A 22015-nucleotide genomic window follows, 5' to 3' on the forward strand; every position below is an offset into this window, starting at 1 on the left:
AATAACTTCGTTGCCTGCCGGATCCAAATGCTTTGAGATAATTCTCAATGATGTTATGTTCCAGGCCTGTAAAACGTACATTTCAACATCTCAGCATGGATTTTTCCCCAACGTTCAGTCATCACTAATCTGTGTGAATACAAGTCGTTTTGCATCAGCGAAATGGAGCAAGGAGGTCAAATCGACAGCATATACACTGACATAAAGGCTGCGTTTGACTCAATTATTCACGATATTCTGTTGGCTAAGCTGGAGCGACTAGGAGCATCTTCGAGAATTTGTAGTTGACTGAGATCATATTTGACTGGCCGTCAATTGTTCGTGAAAATTGGATCAGCCGTGTCTGCACCTTTCATTCCTCGATGTGGGGTGCCGCAAGGGAGCAACTTGGGGCCTCTGTTATTCGCGTTGTTCTTCAATGATGTGTCCCACGTTCTTCTGAATTGCTGCCTTATGTTCTACGCAGACGATTTGAAAATCTACCTGGTTGTTAAGAGCACCAATGATTGCCGTCAATAGCAACAACAGCTAGATTTGTTTGTCAGTTGGTGTGCACTGAATCATCTAGCAGTCAGTGTGTCCAAATGCTGTATCATATCCTTTCGAAGAACCAGCAATCCTATCCTACATGACTATACTATCAATGGCACTGTACTGAATCGGGTTGATCATGTTAAAGACTTGGGTGTGGTTCAAAATGCACTATTCGGAAATAGTTGATAAAGCAAATCGTCAACTTGGATTTATTCTCAAGATAGCGAACGAATTTGATGACCCTCTGTGTTTGCGATCTCTATATTGCTCGCTAGTTAGATCAATTCTTGAATTTGCTTCTGCCGTCTGGTCTCCGTATGATGCTGTGTGGATTTCACGAATCGAATCAGTGCGGCGGAAATTTGTGAGATGTGCTCTACGAGGCTTGCCATGGACCGACTCATTACGACTACCACCCTACGAGCACCGCTGTGCGCTGCTTGGTATTGAACCGCTAGTGGATAGACGCAAGTTCAGCCAAGCTATCTTAGGAGCCAAAATTTTACGCTCCGACATAGACTGCCCTGCATTGCTGAGTCAGCTCAACATCTACGCCTCTCAACGAGTGCTGCGATCTAGACAGCTATTGCGCCAGCCAACGAGATGAACACAGTACGGATCCAACAATCCCATCGATTCGATAAGTCGAAGACTCCAAGACAATTACAGCTTGTTTGACTTCAATATCTCTACCAACGTCTTTCGAAACCGCCTATACAAATAAATACAAATAAAAAAAAGTGGAAGTTGGATTGTATGTATATACATACATCGGGTTCCTTGCTTGATTGACGTCCAACTCTCTCAAAAGCTACCAGGTTCAACGTCGTACAGTGCGTCTCCATAATTTCCCAACCCGCATCCCGCAGATCCAAGTAGACGCTTGGCTACCAAACCATGCAAAGAACTCCGCAGGAATGTGTCATCCAAAATCAAAACAGTGACTCTTCTCTTTTTTTTTTTTGAAAAATTAAATTTATTCAGAAAAATTAAAAAAATCATTCGACAAAGTTTGCTTGTTTTGCTTTGTGTGAGTGAGCTTCGGGGTGGGGGGACTTGGGGTTTTTTTTATTTTCTTTTCTGGCAGGACCGTTTTCTCCCCTTTTCTTATATTACATTATCGACTCCTCGACTGTGTTTGTGTGTGTGTGTGTGTGTGTGTGTCCGTGTTCTGTTCGGATCCTGATCCTCTAAATTAATTTAAAATAAAACATCTAGGATAACTTTGATTTTGCCGGTTCCGGTTTTTGTCCCTTTCGCTGCTGCTGCTGCTGCTGCTGCTGAAGCGCGCGGATCTCAATTCGATCGATCGATTCCTGGAGACAACATAGTTTAGTTCCTGCGAGATTTGACTGCTGCTGCTGCTGCTGCTGAGCTGGGTACGTAAAAGGGGACTTCGTGCGTGCGTGTGTGTGTGTGTCTTTGTCTGTGTATTTATGTATAGATTTCTTTTAATTTTTCCGCAATTTTACGATTTTTTTGGTGATTTTCTTCTCTTTCTTCTTCCGCTTGTTTTTTTTTTCCTCTCTATCTCTCGCGCTCTATCTTATTTCGCTTGTTTAAATCTGCTTTAACGGTTTGATTGTGTGGTATGGTGGGGGGGTTGGTAGGGGCTGGTATGTGGCTGTGTGTGTGTGTGTAAGAGTGCACGTGTGCATGCGTGAGTTGCCGAAAAAGGTTTGTTTTCTAACAGTGGTAGTAAATTTTGAAATTATGGAATTCGGGCTTTTTGACTTTTTATTAATTATTTTTTTTTCGGTTTGCTCGGCTGCTTCTCGATTGAAAGATTGGTCCAAGAAGCATCTCAGCTCAACCCACGCGGTTGAGTTTCTGACTGCTGACTATTCCGCGCTTTTGGTAGCAACAAATGATCAAATGAAAACAATCGTAGTAACCAACGTATTGGATATTTTCGTTTTTCTGACAGATTTTTTTTTTTAAATTTCCACAGCGGCTTCCGGATGTTGTTGCTGTCAATTTTTTTTTAATCAGAGCGAAAACAAATCAAAATGGTAAGTGGTTTAATTTTCATCCAGCTACTACTGTTGCTTCTTCATTTTATTCTTCTTCTAGTTGTTGTTGTTGTTGTTGTTGCTGATCAAAAGAGTTTTTGCGTGTTTCAATTCAGAGTTGCTGCTTTCCATTATATAAATACAAACTACATTTAATATATAGGATTTTTTTCGCTTCCTCCTTCCATCGTCTTAGATTTTTTTTTCTTGTTATAGTTATTAGTTTGTTTCTTTATTTTTAAATTAATCATTCACTTCGTCTTCATTCCATTATAATAAGTTTCTGAGGTAGTTCTTCTTTCTCTTGTTGTTGTTGTTTTTTTCATGTATGTGTGTATGTGTGTGTGTGTATTTTATTTGAAAAGACTTTTGATTCTACTGTCTGAATTTACGACTTTTTGTTTGTTTGTTTAATTTTAATTCATAAACTCTTACGTGCGATTTCAAGGGGCCGCGGGTGGGGCCTACGGAAAAAGGTATGCGCTCGCAAAAAAAATACCCTTTTCTGATCGGTTTGGGTTTTGCGTGTGTCGGTATGTTTGTCCATCTGTCAGAGTGGCTGGGCGGGAGGTTGTTGTTTTGTTTGTTTTGCTGTTTCCATGGTTGCGCTGGTTCACTGCGGTTGTTTTTCTCTCGGGAGTTTTAATTGTATTCGGTGTGTGTGTTTGTGTTTGGCAAGGGAAAGGTGAGTGTATATATGTATAAATATTTAGGGCGTGGGGGGGGGGGGGGGAGTAGTGCGATCTATTGTTTGATTCGTGAGTGTGTATAAAATAATAAGATAATATGACTGTTTGTATATAACACTGAAGTTTGTAACAGGAAAAACAACGGTGTGACTTCTCTGTATTTGAGTGTGAGAGTGAGTGATAAATATAAACATTGAACTGTCGGCTGTCAACAGCTTTTCTAAAATAAACGGCGGATTTGGTGTGTAATATTACGGCTATTTTGATTTGCGTTTGACGGGGTGTGTTTGTATTGTATATGTATGTTTGTCAGTATGTTTGTGTTTGTTTTTTTTTTTAACTCAAGTTGGCTGTTGAAACCAAAAAAAAAAAAATTGAATTACGGCGGCTCTTGCGATCGAATAGAAATAAGAGTAAAAAAGTTATAAAAATATAATCTTTATGCAATAATATTGGTTCAGTTTTCATATTATTTAACGTATATTTTACACAAAAAAAAACTATAGTTAATTTTTCTTCTTGAGGGAGATATAAATACAGATAATGACAAGATTATAAACTATTATCACACAGGCATGTCAATATTTGCATTATATCCTAACTCATATCTAGTCTTTCCTAACGTAGTTCTCTCTTTTTCTGTTTTTTTTTCGTTTTAATAATTAAACAATTATAAAAATAAAAATATATATTATAATTTACTGAATTGTACTTAGTTGTAACTAAGACTTTTCTCCTTCTTCTTCATCTGATTCGTCCCATTTTCCTTCTCCTTCTGGCGTTGTTGTAGAGTGTTTTGAAATGTACTTTTTCTCGTTTTCAAAATAAAGTTGGAAAATCTACTACTTTCTATTCATTCATGCATTTGCGTGCCATGTTTGTTTGTTAGATGTGGTTGTATGTGTGTCACTGAAGAAGAAAGACAACAGCTTCAAAGCACGAGTTTTTTTTTCCATTTCGTGGGAACTAATTAAATGAACGATGGGGGGGGGGTTTGGGATTGTATTGTGGGGTGCAGGGTAGGGGGGGGGGAGGGAGGAACCACAGCGCCACCTACTTAATTACGTTGTAGTTCAGTCTCCTTGTGTTGGTGGTGGCGTTGCAGTTCGGTTTCGGTTCGGTTCGGTTCGGTTCCGGCAAAGCATTTCCCTCTGTTGATGCGTTGCTTCCGGAACCGACGGAAGGATCCTTGGGGATGTTAAGTTACTTATTTTTTTCTCTTAAATAAACGAAGATAACGAATGCGTGCGTGTGTGTTTTTTGTTTTGTTTTCCTGGCGGATTTCACCCTAAACGCTAGAGAAAATGTTCGTATGAATGTGTTTGTGTGTGTGTGTTTTTTTCCGGTTTGACAGCTCTGCTGATGCTCCCAAAGTAGTAGGCTGCTTGGTTGTTTTTCTGATATTTCTAGACAAACATTTCAAAAGGTCCTATCTGTCATTGAAGCTGATTGGAGAAAAATTGATTTGAACTTTTGCAATATATTTTTAAATGCCTTTTTTAATTACGACATAAAACGATAATCTTTTGTATTCTCAAATGCATAGGAAACACATAGAATTCGACTGAAGTGTATGTTTCTTCGTTTTATTCATAATTTTCAGGTTTAATTCGTGGTTTTGTTACATAGGACCTTTGGCTTTTTTCTGTATCAGTTAGGACCTGTCAAATTGGTCTGATTGCAAAGTTAATGTTACTTAGGACCTTGGTAAGAATACGGTTTAGAGGTCAGATAATTACAACTACATCATTATTTGTAATTGTTGATGGGCTTAAAATTACTATTTTGCCAATTTATTAAGTAAACTACGTTTATAATAAGAACTTGTCCATTATTTTTTTCTGATGTATGCAGGAAAAATGTAAGTGTATGGAAAATTTGCATATTTTTTAATATTCGGTATATTTTTATAAACAAACTCTGTTTTTTCATTCTACATCATTCGTTTTACATTTATTAGCTCAAGCTGTTCATCAATAATTTACATTCATTCATGTTATTCGATCAAATCTACATCGCTGTCCTCCAGTGGATTGAGATCCACATCAAAGTGGTCTACAACCGTATTATTGTTCTTCTTCCTGTTTTTTTTTCTGTTGCAATGTTGCAAAATAATCTTTTTGCTTGACATATGGCATCAGTTTGCGTAAATCGTCCAATTTAGCACTTGGCAATTCAAGTGGTTGATCCGCAATTGTATCGAAATCCTCGTCCAAATTCACGCTTGTAATATCGCATGTCGGATTTGACAGAATTTTGAATTAGCTTTTGCCTTGGTGTACTCCTGGAATCGCAATTAATTCGTCAACTCCATACCAGAAGCAGAGCGATTGATTACAGGCATCGTAAATGAAACTTTCTCATATCCCACTTCCCAGTTAGATGTTGGATCCATAGGAATTTCTAAAACTTCATGTTCATATTAGTATAGCATTTCCAACTAACTATTATGAGTTTTAGTTTTTCTATTCCACGTGAAACACGAGATGAAACAAAGGTCCTAATAGCATTTGTATTTTTTTTTTGTTGAATGACAGATTGGACTGTAAACATGTTTAAGGTCCAATCAGAGAGCTGTGCGATATTATAAAAACTTTCAAATTGGACGTTTTTTTCACATATTTTTATAATTTTCTGAATATTGATAATTAAAATTTCTAGAACAATACTTAGAGATGGTGAGCTCTGCAGCACAGAGAAGCATTAAACTCGATTTGTTTACAAATGTCAGATAGGACCTTTTGAAATGTTTATCTAGATTTTGTTTTCTCTCTCTCTTGCTTCTCGATGGTTCCCGAAAAGGCCGTCAAAGGAGCGAATGGCGCTGCTGTTTGTTTGTTTGTTTGTTTTGCTGTGTGTCCGTGAACGTAAACAAAAGAGCGCAATATACGATGTGTGGGTGTTGTGTTTGGGTGTGTGTGAGTGCGTCCTTCCGATGCTAGCTTTGTTTTACTTGTACTCTTTTACCTAAACTTAAAATTTACGCTTTGCTTTAGCTTTAGTGGTTTTTTTTTCTTCCTTCGATAATCGATGCATTTCCCTTCCATTTAGTTTTATAATTTAGTTTTATTTCATTATATAGTTTTTTCCTTCTTCTTCTTCTTCTTCCTTCAAAAAGCCTTACAGTTCTATTTCAAATTAAACGAAATTAGTTAAGAAATGTACTTCTTAAAAGAACGAAAAATAGTTTGTAGAATTCATGATTTACTTCTTCGCTTTTTAGTAGTAGTAGTTTTAGTAGTAGTAGAAGTAGTAGTAGTAGTAGCATTAAATAGTAGTAGTAGTAGTAGTAGTAGAAGTAGTAGTAGTAGTATTAATAATCAAATCTAAATCCATGTTTTTTTTTCCGTGTCAAATATTTCTTTTTCATTCGTTTTTTTTATATTATTACTGAGGGGGGAGGGGGAGGCAGGTTTTGTCCAAATGTTTTCCAAGTTTTGCGTTATCGATAGAGCTTCTTTTCGCCTCCTTCCCAATTTAAAACCAAACAAAAGACTAAACAAAAGTCAAGACTTTCCGGTGGTTTTCCGTATTGTGACACCCTCCTACATAGGCAAATCAAAGGAGGGGGGTTATTTGTTTGTTTACATTTTGCTGCTGCAGCGAAAAGAAACCGAAAAACGTCAAATCAGCCAAACCTGGGTGCGGTCTGTTTGTGTGTGTGTGTATGTGTATGTCTGTGTGGGTTCGTTTGTTTGTTTATAAAATACAATTTTTTACAGAGTAAGAATTTTTCGTTTTGCTTTGTTATGATCCAAATTACATGCGTTTTAATCCTAAATATGTTTTCCTTTCGGGGTTTTTTTTTTATATCATCAATATATGAGGTAAGAATGTTTCATCCATTTATCTATTTCATCAAACGTTTTCTATTATGTTTTTGTTTTGTTCAAATCGAATATAATATGTATGAGTGTGTTCTTTTTTTTTTTTTGGGTGTAACTCTTTAGGTTATGATTCAAATTTATGCATTAATTTTTTCATCAATTTACTGAGAAGCGAGGAAACCGGATCTTTCTTTCGCTGGTATGCATGCAGTAGTAGTAATGGTAGTAGTAGTTGCTGCAGTAGTAGAACATCAAGTTGACAAGGTGACCTCTTTTTGACGTTTTTTCCCGATTTCAATCTAAGCAATCGTGTGTGTGTGTTTGTTTGTTTGTTTCGTTGCGCGCTGCGCTGGTGAGTGACATTTGCATTTTGCTTAAACATTTTTCGCCTTCGGGCGCAGTGTTGCCAAAAATTATTCCTACCAGCTACCAATTATATGATCGTGTATTTTTATTCTTTTTTTTTTTGGTTATTTTTTCCATCAATTTTGTATGCGATAATTTTGCCTTATTTGAGGGTTAGGTAATCTAAAATTAATGCTACTATGTATTTTTTTGCTTATTAAGATTTTTGTTCTTACCAATGTTTTTTTTTTCATCTTCTTCTTCTATGTTATGTTTCAATCCATCTAATTTTAGCGACTACAGATTTGGAAACGAAATGCTTTGTTTATGTTTATGTATTTTTTTTATGCGATCACCTTGTCTACTTTGCTGCTGCTGCTGGTTATAATTGTTATCGTTTTTGTGGGTGTTCCTCAGATTTCCGTTTTAAATTTTTTGTTCATATAGAGATGCGAAATGTTCAGTTTGTTTTCTTTATATAATGCCAAAAGCGTGTATTTTTGTATGTTTAATAGTTAAATCTAAAGATGTGTGTGTGAGTGCAAATTAAAGTCCGAAACTTTTTGCTACAATTATGCTCTTTTTCCGTTTTGAGCACTTCCAGCAATAAAGAGAAACGAATATCAGACGCGATCGACTCTCCGATTTCCGTGAAACTTTTAGGCAATCATTCGAGTTTGTTCTGGACTCGCTCCTCACTTTTCAAAATGGCATATTCGATGACTTTCAGTACATCATAGCACAGAAAATGTTATTCCATTTGGTGAATTTTCACTTAAATTCGACACTTCGAAAATAAATTGGTCGTCCAATTTTCGAGAAGGTGTTTGTCAAATTTGTTTCCTGGAGTGTCAGAATTAATTTTTTTTTTCCATCTGTCAAATTTAAGTGAAAATTAGTCAAATGGAACGCAGCCCTAAATGACGTCTGGGATCTAAGTCTAAGGAAAATTGGTGGACGTTCCAGAGAAAAAAAATATACATTGCGAATTTCCTTTGATAATTTTGCAAAAATCTTACATATCAAAATATGACCCCTTTTGTAAGTTTTGCTTAAAAAGCTTATTAAAAAAAGCTCACTTTTCAATTTTTCTGTGAAGATTTAAACATTTTTAATCTGATGAAAAAATGAAACTGTATGCACAGACTAACAGACGTAACTCTTAACATAAATTTTGCTTATCGTCACGGAACTCACTAACGACATCTCGTGAGTTATTCGTGTAAAAACGCCTGCTTGCCAAGTTGCAATCAATGTTGCATACAAGTTCGACAGAATTTATAAACATTAGTGACGTTTATCGCACGCCCAAAAGCGGGTGCATCGCCATGTAAAGTTGTTTATTATTTTCCTCTGACTAACCTAACAAATCTAGATAGAGCTGAAATTAGGGCGTAACGATGATTTCTCGAAATTCATGGCTCTCCCTGGCAAACCGACATCACCATCGAGTGGGGGAAGACTTCCCCTATCCGATGGATATGCTGGTTTGTGTAGGAGTGCCTGGAGTATCTAGAAATCAACGATAGAAGTCATTGTTTACAAAAGCTGTTATGCCCTAATTCCAGCTCTATCTAGAAATGTTTGAATTTAGATCTGCCAACATGAGTTTGACAGCGATTTGTTATGAAAAACGTCAACGTGATCCGATACCAGCGCTGCAGTGAGAGATTAAAGCAAGTAATAATATTTAAATTGAACGTTAAATGCGTGTACGACGGTTGACGACAAAGAGGTACGTCTGTTTGTCAGTGCTGTATAGTTCAGTACAAAACATATGCAATTTTTGCGCACAAAATGGTCTATGATGAATCGGTTTAGGGACAAAAGGTCGAACGAACGACGCCGATGGTGTAGTGGTAAGCGTGAATGCCTCTCACTCCAAAGGGCCTGAGTTCAATCCTAGTCGGCGTCGTCGAAATTTTCTGAGGCAAAACTCTTTGATCACTGATCTCCGATGGAAGTGAAGTCGTTGATCCCTAAAGTGTCCATGAGTTGATGGGTCGATAGCAAGCCTGCTTCCCTTGCGTCGGTAGCATTGGTAGTCAGTATGGAAAACAAATCAAGGAAAAAAAATAGAAGGTCCAAAGGGACAAAAGGTCGAAAGGATCAAAAACTCGAAGGGCCAAAAGCTGATGTTAATATTCTGAAACTGAAAACTCAGAAGAGAAATATGATTTTATATGACTTTCACTTCTTTAAAAACTACTCTTTATCTGACCACCCCCAAAGCTCATTCCCTGACCCTATCCATCGACAATGTACCCCTCTAACCTCGGGTGACTCCTTCTGGACATTGACATAAGTGAATTTTGTTGAAAACAATGAATTATCGACTCCGTAAAGCTAACGCGATTGAGCCTTCCAAATAAACGTTCAATGATTTCAACCTTTTGAGCAGTTCCAGGCCAAATAGCGAAAAAAATAACTTATAATTTGATTCGACCTTCTCCGACTTGTATGAAACTATGTGCCATTGTTTGTTATGGGCAATGGTTCACATTTTTGCCAAAATTCTGCCCTTTTTCGATCTTGTAAAATTATAAAAGTTTCATGCCAACCGAAGCCGGACCAGTTCTTCCGATTCGTCATTTGGCGTGGAACTAGTCTTTGTCTTTCGACCTTTTATCCATTCGACCTTTTGTCCTTTTGACATTTTGTCAATGAATCAATGACAAAAGTTCGAAAGACGAAATGTCGAAAAGACAAACTATCGGATGGGACAAAAGGGTGAAATGATAAAAGGCTCGAAAAAGCAAATTGTTGAAAGGACTAAAGGTCGAAAGGGCTGGATTTTTCATTCTGAAGAAAGATTGTCCTGCAAAGTTACCTGAAATTCAAATTTTAAAGAACGTTCTGCTTTCTTAGACGGGAAAACAGTCTGATGTCACATTTTCCATTTGAAGACTGGTTTGAAGCCATCGGAACATCAGCTTTTGAAATTTCAACCTTTTGTCCCTTTTGACCTTTATTCCCTTTAGACGCATTCGAACTTTAGACCCATTTGACCTTTAGGCCCATTAGGCCTTTAGATGACCTTTGGAAGGAGATTCTCCTTAATCCCGCGGACTAAGGGTAAGTGTCTCTGCTTACGGGTTCGCCCTTCGTGTTTGGCCCTTCATACAAAGGTGAATTGAATGCAATCAGGTGTTGTACTTGATCAAGTCGTAAGAGGAGGACAGGCCACTGTCTAATGGTTGTGCCTGCAACAATGAGTGGTTTTCTTTACATTCATACATACCATTGGCCTTTAGATGACCTTTAGACCCATTCGACCTGTCCCTTTAGACCTTCATACCCATTCAACCTTTAGACCCATTCCTTTCCTTTTGAAAACTGGTTTGAAGTAATGAAATTTCAGTTTCAGAACGTTTCCATCAGCTTCAGACCTATCCGACCTTTAGATCCATTTGACCTTAAGGCCCATTCGGCCTTTAGATCCATTGAACCGTTAAACCCATGCAACCTTTAGACCCATTCGAACTGTTGTCCTTTCGTACCAAACAATTATAAACAGTTTCATGCCAACCGAAGCCGGACGAGTTCTTCTCATGTGTCATTTGACGTGGAACTACTCTTTGTCTTGCGACCTTTTGTCCTTTCAAATTGTTTTTATCCTTTCAACCTTTTGTCCATTCGACCATTTGTCCATTCGACCTTTTGTTCTTTTGACATTTTGTCATAGATTCCGATGAATCAATGACAACAGTTCGAAAGACGAAATGTCGAAAAGACAAACTATCGAATGGGACAAAAGGGTGAAATGATAAAAGGCTCAAGGGGGTGAAAGGACGAAAGGTAGAAAGTTCTGGATTTTTCATTTTGAAGAAAGATTGTCCTGTAAAGCTACCTGAAAATCAAATCATCAGCTTTTGAAATTCCAACCTTTTGTCCCTTTCGTCTTTTTCGACCTTTAAACCCATTCAACCTTTAGACTCATTCCTTTCCATTTGACAACTGATTTGAAGTCATGAAATTTCAGTTTCAGAATGTTTCCATCAGCTTTTGAAGTTTCGACCTTTTGTCTTTTTCGATATTTCCATTCCATTCAAACGTTAGACCCATTGGACCTTTAGACCCATTCGACCTTTTAGGCCTTCAGACCCATTCGACCTTTAGACCCATTCGGCCTTTAGATCCATTGACCCGTTAAACCCATTCAACCTTTAAACACGTAGACTTTGGTAATTTTTTACCGAACTTTCAACCGCTTTACAGCGTTCGGTAAAACTTTGACCCTCATTTCAAAAGCTGTTTCACTTGATTTTAATGTCAAAACACTGCCAGCCTAGTTTAGATAGTCGAGTCTTGCCATTGTGGTGAAGTTTTCCGTGTTTTGAAGCCTTAAAACTAATGAATTGAATGGTTGATTTTTACCGAACAGTTCGGTAAAAAGTACCGAAGACGGTAATCATTTCCAAGTGTGTAGGCTCATTTGACCTTAAGATCCATTAGACCCATGAGAATTTTAGGCCCATTCGACCTTTTAGAACCATTCGACCTTTAGAACGATTCGACCTTTAGAACCATTAGACCCATTCGAATTGTTGACCCGTTCAATATTTAGACCCATTCGACCTTTAGGACCTTTGAGCTTTAGACTCATTTGACTTTTAGGCCCATTTGGCCCTTAGACCCACTCGGCCTTTGGACCCATTCGAACTGTTGTCCTTTCGAAAGACTAAAGGTCAATGATGGGAAGGACAAAGGGTTGTAGCAACAAAACAAAAGGTCGAATGAACAAATAGTCGAATGAACAAAAGGTTGAAAGATCAAAAACATTATTCTTATTTTTTTTAATTTGTATGCTTCTAAGAAGAGTATACTGAATTGATGTACAAATCTACAAATGATGACCAATTTCTTTGTGCAATAATGGTCACACGTGAAATGTATCTGCAAAAGTGCAGGGTCACCTTAAACCCCAGTTTTAAAAGTCGAGCAGCTTTGAAAGAAAGGCAAATAGTAAAAAATTACATTCTCCTTTTGCGAACTTGTTTGAAGTCATTAAAATACAGTCTCAGCCTGTACCTTTTGTCTTTTGACCTTTAAACCCATTCAACCTTTAGAGCTATTTAACCTTTAGGCCCATTTGACCTTTAGATTCATTCGGCCTTAAGACTCATTCTACTTTAAAGCCTTTTGACCTTTAGGCCCATTAAACCTTTAGACCAATCAAAACTTTAGACCCATTCGGCTTTTAGGCCTATTTGACCTTTAGATTCATTCGGCCTTTGAACCCATAAAACCTTTAGGCCCATTTTACCTTTAGGCCCATTTGATCGATCATTTGTTCCTTTTTACCTTTTGTCTTTCAGCCTTCAGAGCCATTCAACCTTTATACCGCTAGACCCATCGGACCTTTAGACCCATTCGAGCTTTAGAAAAATTCGATCTTTAGACCTATTCGACCTTTAGACCCATTCGACTTTTAGGCCTATTTGACCTTTCGATTCATTCGGCCTTTAAACCCATTCAACCTTTAGGCCCATTTTACCTTTAGACCCATTTGACCTCTAGACCAATTAGACCTTTAGACCCATTCAACATTTAGACCCATTTGATCTTTAGACCAATTAGACCTTTAGGCCCATTTGACCTTTAGTCCCATTCGACCTTTAGACCCATTCAACTTTTTTACCCATTCGAGCTTTAGATCAATTTAACTTTTAGAAAAATTCGACCTTTAGACCTATTCAAACTTTAGATCCATTCGACATTTAGGCCCATTTAACCTTCAGACCCATTTGAAATTTAAGCCCATTTATCCTTCAGACCCATTCGAATTTTAGACCAATTAGACCTTTAGGCCCATTTGACCTTTAAACCATTCGACCTTTAGACCCATTCGACCTTTAGGCCCATTTGACCTTTAGACCCATTCAACTTTTAGACCCATTCGGCCTTTAGACCCATTCGAACTGTTGTTATTTTGAAAGACAAACGGTTGAAAGGATAAAAGATGAAAAGGACAAACGTTCGAAGGAAAAAGGGTTGAAATGACAAAATAGCTTTAAAAAGGATACATGGACAAAAGGTCGAATGAACAAAAGATCGAAAATCGATCATTTGTTCCTTTTTACCTTTTGTCTTTCAGCCTTCAGAGCCATTCAACCATTATACCGTTAGACCCATTCGAGCTTTAGACCTATTCGACCTTTAGAAAAAAAATCGATCTTTAGACCTATTCGACCTTTAGACCGATTCGAACTTTAGGCCTATTTGACCTTTCGATTCATTCGGCCTTTAAACCCATTCAACATTTAGGCCCATTTTACCTTTAGACCCATTTGACCTCTCGACTAATTAGACCTTTAGACCCATTCAACCTTTAGACCCATTTGATCTTTAGACCAATTAGACATTTGGGCCCATTTGACCTTTAGACCCATTCGACCTTTAGACCCATTCAACTTTTTTACCCATTCGAGCTTTAGATCAATTTAACCTTTAGGAAAATTCGGCCTTTAGACCTATTCAAACTTTAAATCCATTCGACATTTAGGCCCATTTAACCTTCAGACCCATTTGAAATTTAAGCCCATTTATCCTTCAGACCCATTCGAATTTTAGACCAATTAGACCTTTAGGCCCATTTGACCTTTAAACCATTCGACCTTTAGATCCATTCGACATTTAGGCCAACTTAACCTTCAGACCCATTCGAATTTTAGACACATTCGACATTTAGACCTATTCGACCTTTAGATCCCTTCGGCCTTTAGACCCATTCGAACTGTTGTTATTTTGAAAGACAAACGGTTGAAAGGATAAAAGATGGAAAGGACAAACGATCGAATGAAAAGGGGTTGAAATGACACAATAGCTTTAAAAAGGATACATGGACAAAAGGTCGAATGAACAAAAGATCGAAAATCGATCATTTGTTCCTTTTTACCTTTTGTCTTTCAGCCTTCAGAGCCATTCAACCTTTATACCGCTAGACCCATCGGACCTTTAGATCCATTGGAGCTTTAGACCAATTTGACCTTTAGATCCATTCGACTTTTAGACCCATTCGACTTTTAGACCCATTCGACCTTTAGACCCATTCGACCTTTAGACCAATTCGACCTTTAGATCCATTCGGCCTTTAGACCCATTCATAAAAGATGGAAAGGACAAACTTTCGAATGAAAAAGGGTTGAAATGACAAAATAGCTTTAAAAAAGATACAAGGACAAAAGGTTGAATGAACAAAAGATCGAAAATCGATCATTTGTTCCTTTCTACCTTTTGTCTTTCAGCCTTCAGAGCCATTCAACCATTATACCGTTAGACCCATTCGAGCTTTAGACCTATTCCACCTTTATACCCATTCGAAGTTTAGGCCCATTTGACCTTTAGACCAATTCGACCTTTACATCCATTCGGCCTTTAGACCCATTCGAACTGTTGTTATTTTGAAAGACAAACGGTTGAAAGGATAAAAGATGGAAAGGACAAACGTTCGAATGAAAAAGGGTTGAAATGACAAAATAGCTTTAAAAACGATACAAGGACAAAAGGTCGAATAAACAAAAGATCGAAAATCGATCATTTGTTCCTTTCTACCTTTTGTCTTTCAGCCTTCAGAGCCATTCAACCTTTATACCGCTAGACCCATCGGACCTTTAGACCCATTCGAGCTTTAGATCAATTTGACCTTTAGAAAAATTCGACCTTTAGACCCATTCGATCTTTAGGCCCATTAAACCTTCAGACCCATTTTAATTTTAGACCCTTTGGACCTTTAGGGTTTAGGGTCTCTTATATATTTTTTTAAATTGTGTTCTTCTAAGAAGGGTATATTGAATTGATAGTGATGTTCCATGAACTTCAGGAAAATCTGTTACATTTAGAGATATTTCAAACACACTTCAGGAAAGCTTCAAGAACCACAGGAAAGTCCAGAACTTTGGGGAAGTTTACAGAACCTTACGGGTAAATTGTGCAAACATCAATGCAGATCCATGCATTTCAATAAAATTGCATGAACTTAGATGAAGATCAGAGAACTTCAGGACAACATCAAGAACATTTCAGGAGCTTCCCAAGAACTTCAGAACGGTTCACGCAAGTTTAAAGATATTTAGGAAAGTTTCAAGAGTGTTCAGGGCAGTTCCATGAATGTCCGGACAGTTGTGGAAACATGAGGGAAATCCCGAAAACCTCTGGAAGAACATGGAATCTATGACAAAAAATCGAAATATGATTTTCTTTATAAAAAGTATTTTGACCTTTTGTCCTTTCGACCATTTGTCCCTTTAGACCTTTTGTCTTTCGACCTTTTGTCCCTAAACCGATAACTTCAGGTACGTTCGTTGAACTACTGCAAGCATTGTAAGAACTTTACAGATGTTCCAAGAACACAGTCCAGAGACCTTAAACGAAATTACGAGTTCCATGTGCGTCAGAACTTATAGAAAATTTTAAAAGACGTTCCATTAGTATCTGAAAAATTGCGGGAAATTCTGAGAATCTCATGGAAATTCTAAGAATTTAAACTTTAGGGTAATTCCGGAACGGAAGTTTGAAGACCTATTATGGTAAGTTCCGATAGCTTTCAATAGATTTCATTGAAGAAGATTTGGGCATTCCAGATAAATTTCAGGCGCTTTGAAGAAGTTCTGGACACTCTTGAAGAAGTTCTGAGATCTCCAAAGAAGTTTTGGACACTTCCGTGATTTTTTAGCTTTGGGGAAGTTCTGGGAAATTTCGAATAACTTCTGTGAACTTCAGAAACGTTTTGGCCACTTCAGAGGAATTCTGAATACTTCAAACAAGTTCGACGTTTCGAGTTCCCTTATTTTCATTAAAAATTGAACTATTAAAAAAATAGAAGAAATTTGACTAAAAAATAGGTAAATGTTACTCATTTTTGGAGAACAAACTTCAACAAATTTTTAAGCAGCTTCGCGTTAGCTTCAGCGGCCGTATTTTGGTACTTTCCCACAAATTTGAATTTTGTTAACTCTAGTAGCGGGTAATCTGATCCTAATTCGTAAAAAAAAAAATCCGGACCAGAATGGAGATCATCGACTCATCAGATTACAATTACTTTTTCAATGATCTCTGATCGCATACATTAATGATTAAGATCCTGAAATGAAATATATCTTACAGCGCTGAGTTCCTGCAATTTTTAGACCATTCTCCATACCTCTGAGTAGAAGTGACTCTCTCTCTGAGTTATTCTCGTTGGCCATGCAGTGGAGCAAGATTTTAACGAAAATTAGTAAACGGAACCAAAACTGAAGTCAGATTCTACGGTTCTTCTTCTTTCCTTTATTTGTCAGTTCGGTTGAGAACAGAGGTCATTTCATGCTAATGCTGTTTTCTTCGCTGCAATCATGGCAGATCCCGTCGCAGTAGGTCTCTATTTTTCATTTGCGTTTTTGGTAAAGATCAACATATCATGATTACCAGAGATTTGTCAATCAAGGTGACTACATATAGGTGTTCTTATGTGTCAAATTCGTGATTCAGCCATGTTAGATTTTTGTATGGGACAGCGACCGAGTTTGTTTACAATTTGCTCTAAAACCGCATTTTTCCCCCCCCGCGACCTCCTCGCCTATATAGTGACAAAGCTGTATCACCATTTGTATACCCACCATGTTGTCAATGATGTTGAATAAATGACCAGCGGTGTGGGACGTGACTGTCAAATACGAACAATCGGCGCCTACCTCGTATGGCGGGCTCCAATCGTAAACAACGTTTGGAACCAATTCCATACAGTAGGCTGATTTGACAGCTCATCCCCCCCCCCCCCCGACCAACATCGAATACGCCATTTCGGACTGCCCGCCACAAGCTGGAGAAAGTGCCGCGCGCGCGCGTCTGATCGATTCGTCCCCCTGGCGTGGAAATGCTCTTGTTCTTTTGTCTTCTCCAAAAGTGGGATGGGGTATTTAACATTTGTTTATATATGTACTTCTATTGGCTCCAAACGTTGCGTGTGAAGTGAGTGATTAGACAATTTTGGTTCTTGCCATTCCGGTGTATTCCGGGGTGTTGTTTTTGTTTTGCTGTTAATGCCAAAGTTTTGCGTTTGTTTACATTGTTTTGACGGGATTTAAAGTGACTTTTATCTTTTTCTTCTTCTTCCGTTTTTTCTTCAATCGGGCTGTTGTTGTTGTTGTTGTTGTTGTTCTTCTTATGTTATTGTTCGGGGAATAATCATTCGCTATCATCATTGTTAGATTTTTGCTGTTGTTGTTGTTTTTTTTGCTGTTTTCATCCAAATTAGTGGCTATATGTTTTGTTGTTTATTTCCTTCCTTGGTCTTTGCTTGTTTCTGTTAATCAGATGGTTGCTGCTGCTGCTGCTGTTTTTGCTGTTGTTGCCAATTGTTGTTGTTGTTGTCCGTTTTTTTCTTAAGAAAATCATCGAACGTAAAAACCGGTTGCGCTTCAAAACGAACTGTCATTTTCCATTGTTTTTTGATTGTTTGTTTGTTTGTTTATCATTCATTATCATCATCGTCGGTTTGTTTGTACTTTTTCAATTTGTACCGAAAAAAACTCTGCTCCAGTTTTCAGCGTTTGTGTATAGGTGTTGTCATTTTTCATCGAAAACAAGTTTGACAGAAATAAATTAGACAAAGGAAAAATGTCATTGATGACACTACCGAACAGTGTGTTTGTGTGTGTGTGTGTGAGTGTGACTGTGTGTTTGTGTGTGTATTCGTATGTGTACGTGTGAGAGAGTTCATTTTCCATCCGTTCCTTCCGAAGGAAGGAATCCGGTACAGTAGTTTGATATGAAAGATTCCGTTTCGTTCCACCTAGCTGTCATAGTGCTTGTTTATAAAAACAAAACCTAATCGAGAAAAAACCATCGGCTACTGATCCAAGTAGTATGGGGGACGGCGGCGGCGGCGAAGCACGCCTGTCTGAAGAAATGTCAAAAATGTCGCTTGCACGCCCATTCTCTCTGACGCGGCTCCGCTCCGGCGGGCGTTTTCGGTTTTGCAACTGTCATTCTGTTTTGTTTTCCTGCGCTCGTATCACAACCCATCTTTTTCTTCATCTTCTTCTTCTTTTTCATAATCTTCATTTAAAACAAAATCCATTCGTTCGACGTACTTGGCACAACTAAATAACGCATTAACCTCAAATCGCGACTGGGTGCGATTGTTTTTCCTTGTTTTTTTTTTTACACGAAAAGTAAACAACAAAACCTAAACAAAAATTATTACGAAAATAAACAAAAATAATAGGAAAATAATATGTTTACTTCTTAAGTTAAATTCAAATTTTGACCATTTTTAGACCCTTTTTTCCTTTATCTCTCTCTCTCTCTTTCTGTTTACCTTCCTCTCGTCAAGGTTCGTTTGTTTTTATACAAATATTCAACGATATTATAGCCTCTAGGATTTAATAAATATTAAATTTGTTAGCTAAATATCTTTTTTCTTCTTTTTCTCTTTTTTACTTTTCCCTTTTAAATATATATAGTATATTTTCAATATAATATATATAATAAAAAAAATCTAACAATTGATTTTAGTCACTTTTTCTCCGAATTTTGCTTCCCTCTATCGCTTTCTCTCTTTCTCTCAGCGTTTCGAGTTTAAACTTTGTTTTCCCTTATTTTTCTCTTACGTCTTAATTTAGGTAAACTTCACGTGGTTTCATTTTCACTCTCGACTTTTTTGTTTTTGTTTTTTTTTTTTCTTTTACAGTGTTTCCGATTTGAGTTTGTTTGTTTACCCCCGACAATAATTGCACACGCAACCGCCATGCTTCGCATCAAAAACATGCGAACATATAGACGACGGGTGCGTGTGCGTATGTGTGTGTCTCTGTCTGTGTATGTGTTTTTTTTTCTGAGTCACTGGTTGCTTTGATTGATCCATCATTGAATTTCAGTTCAGCTCTTGGGTTGCTTGGTTTGTTTGTTTCCGTGTCAATTTGGAGAAAATTTTGAATTTTGATCGCTTCGCAAGTTGTTTTCCGGCTGTCGTCAGCTGTTTCCTACGTCCGAAATTTTGGTTTCCTTCTGCCTGCTACTCCACGGTTGGTTGTTTGTGCTTCTTTTCTCCTTCGTTCGCCCTCTGCGTCTCATCGGCGAAAATTGTCTTGCGAGTGTGTGCTTGTGTGTGTGTGTGTGTGGTTGTGTTTGTTTTTCTAACCATTCGAAAGCCTAAAATGTCCATCTTTGCCAAAGAAAGTTTCATTTTTGAGTACTACTAAACTAGCTGTCGTCTGTCTGTCTGTCTGTCTTCGACTACAAATGTCTCTATCTCTCTAGTTCAACTCCTGGCCACTACTATTTATGAAAGTTGAATGCTTCGGAGATGTTGATTAAACTTGAGGTTAGGCGCGGTGGTTTTGGTTTTTCACGATTGGAAAAGTTGGCAGCACTGCCTTGTTCTTCTAAAAAGGGGGGGATTTGTGGGCGTGGGAAAAAACAACGCGTAAACTATTTTGATTCTGTTTGCTTGCTGAGGTACGTTTCCTATCTATTGTTACATTCGGTATAGTATTAGGTTAATATGTAGTTTGATTGTTCTATTGTTGCGATTGTTGGGTTCAGCATCGTTTGTTTAGCAAGATTTAATACAATGAAAAACGTAAAAAAAACAAGACTAATAAACAACAGTTAAGTGACGTAAGATAAAGAATTGTATTGACGTTTGACTGTGTGAGTGTGTGTGTGTATGTGTATTGAGGGCAGGAGTTGGGGAAAATAGTTGTTAGGGAAATATAGATTTCAACAAGTATGTTCAACAACAAGTTAATAAAAATTGATTAATGCACCTTTGAGTAAGTAAAGTTGAAACGCAAAAATTTGCTTCGGTTAGTACTTGTGTTAGTTTGTTTTGTTCTCTTTATAGGAAAGAGTAAACAATAGAGCCGTCCGACCCGGGTCGCGGCTTTCGTTGCGTTAGATCATTTCTATTGGCTTACCCTAGCAAATAGTGTTTCGTAGGCTTTCGCTTGTTTGACATCGACTCCACTCAAATATCCCGCGGGAGCGTGTCTCTGTGTCGGTCTGTTTCTTGTATGCGTTCGTTTCTGTGTGGGTGTATGTGTAATGCACTTTCTTTGAGGTATTGATTTTCATTAGCGAACCTTAGAATTTGGAGATGTCGTCGCCGGTGTTGATCGAAACGGTGAAGCGCTTCCTTCTGCTTTCCTCGTTCGTTCACACTGTGCTTTGCAATTTGTTACCGAATACCTATATTGTGTACTTTCATTCCATCATTACAATACCGATTTTCACATTCAGCACCGAAATCTAAGGCAATCGACGGTTCTCTTCTAGTGTGTTTGGCACTTTCTCGATTGAAAGCCATGCAAACTGGCAACACTTCATATCTTCCTTCCTTCCTTCTCCCTACTCTCTCTCTCTCTTCAACCGGAGAAGAGCGCCAAACGAAATCTTTCGATCTCTCTCTCTCGTCCTATCTCTCTAATTACGCTCATTTCTCTTCCTAAACACTAGTTAAAAAAAAACATTATCGCTCTCGCGAATCTCTGCTTCGATCTTTCCCCATATATAGGTTCCTTTCATAATCGCCGCTAGGAAAAGATTCCAAAAAAAATGCAATAAAAATATGCCCTCTCCTAAACGGAGGGCATTTCCTTCTCTTTCTCTCTCTCTCTCGTATCTCCCACCTTCCCATTTTTTTTGCTGCTTCATTCTCCTGTTGAGATTTTCCTTTTTTTTCCTTCATCAAAGTTCAAAACTTGTGTTGCAATTTCTGTAAGTAGAGCAAAACTTTTTACTGAATTCTATGTTTGCCAGAATAAATTTGTTTTTCTTTTGGGAATGTCAATTTTGAAGTTTTTGTGCTTATACGAAAAATTTGCTGTTCTAGCTTGAGAGTAGATATTTTTTTACAATTTTTGACGCGATTCGGGGTTTCCGAGAGGGTTCGCTGGTTTGGAGTAGATATGTGCGGAGGGGGGAACCAAAATTTGTATTGTTTTTTTCACGATATTCCAATCCGGACCGTAGTACTAGAGTAGCTGACTTGACTGACTTGAGTCTACTTGCTGCTGCTTCGGAATTTAGGGTAATCGTAAGCACAGCTTACGATCGATCGGGCCATTGTTTGACTTTGCTACTGATAGGGATACCTGTTTCAGCTCGGATGTTACAGTTGATAGCGTTGGTAGTTGTAGTTGTTGTTGTTGTTGTTGTTGAGGTGTTTCTGCTGCTGCTGGTAGATGTGTTAGTAACGGTGGTGATGGCAGCACTGGTAATTGCAGCAGACGGCCATCAGCGACGGCGACGACGACGATTGCAGATTTTGATTATGCGCTTGTACTGGACGACGGCGGCTGTGCGGTGGCAGCGGGCGTGGACGAGGTCGACGATTGCTCCTTCGCCTTCTGGGCTTTCTGTCGGTTGGTGGCCGGCGGGGGGTTCGTGGCCAACATCATCGTCCGGATGCGTCGCTGGGCGGACTGAAAAGGAGAAAAAGATGATTGTAAGTTCGAATCTAGTACTTCGCCTTTGAATATGATACAATATTTCGACATAGGAGTTCGATCTACCCAAGGGGTTGGTCACTCTCCGCACAGTGTACCACAACCAGGCATGGAAAATCATTTGCATTCATTTCATACATTCATTTACATTCACTTGCCTCTAACTTTTTTCATCAACA

The 22015-nt window shown here is 38.1% G+C and overlaps 1 protein-coding gene and 1 long non-coding RNA gene across 9 annotated transcripts in view; both read right to left on the minus strand.

The window, feature by feature from the left end:
• Nucleotides 1-6965: 6965 nt before the first annotated feature.
• LOC135704932 (uncharacterized) lies at nt 6966-16189 on the minus strand. Of its 4 annotated transcripts, none has more exons than XR_010517814.1 (4): nt 14084-16189; nt 11926-13555; nt 10715-11847; nt 6966-10683 (listed from the first exon to the last, which is right to left on the minus strand). It is a non-coding gene; the product is annotated as an uncharacterized LOC135704932 (long non-coding RNA). The 4 variants fall into 4 exon arrangements; XR_010517813.1 differs by having other exon boundaries at nt 10715-11477; nt 11521-13555; XR_010517815.1 differs by having other exon boundaries at nt 11319-13555.
• A 1875-nt stretch (nt 16190-18064) lies between these two features.
• Imp (IGF-II mRNA-binding protein) overlaps nt 18065-22015 on the minus strand; it is a 268323-nt gene continuing 264372 nt past the window's right edge. For all 5 annotated transcript variants that reach the window (XM_065227322.1, XM_065227311.1, XM_065227317.1 and 2 more), the window contains one exon: nt 18065-21812. In XM_065227322.1, coding sequence (XP_065083394.1) covers nt 21660-21812 — 153 coding nt within the window. In that variant the 3' untranslated portion in view covers nt 18065-21659. The remainder of the gene's footprint in view (nt 21813-22015) is intronic.

Source organism: Ochlerotatus camptorhynchus, unplaced genomic scaffold (genome assembly GCF_037179485.1).
Source record: "Ochlerotatus camptorhynchus isolate MF236.1 unplaced genomic scaffold, CSIRO-AGI_Acam_v1.1 ptg000022l, whole genome shotgun sequence".
Taxonomy (NCBI): Eukaryota; Metazoa; Arthropoda; class Insecta; order Diptera; family Culicidae; genus Ochlerotatus; species Ochlerotatus camptorhynchus.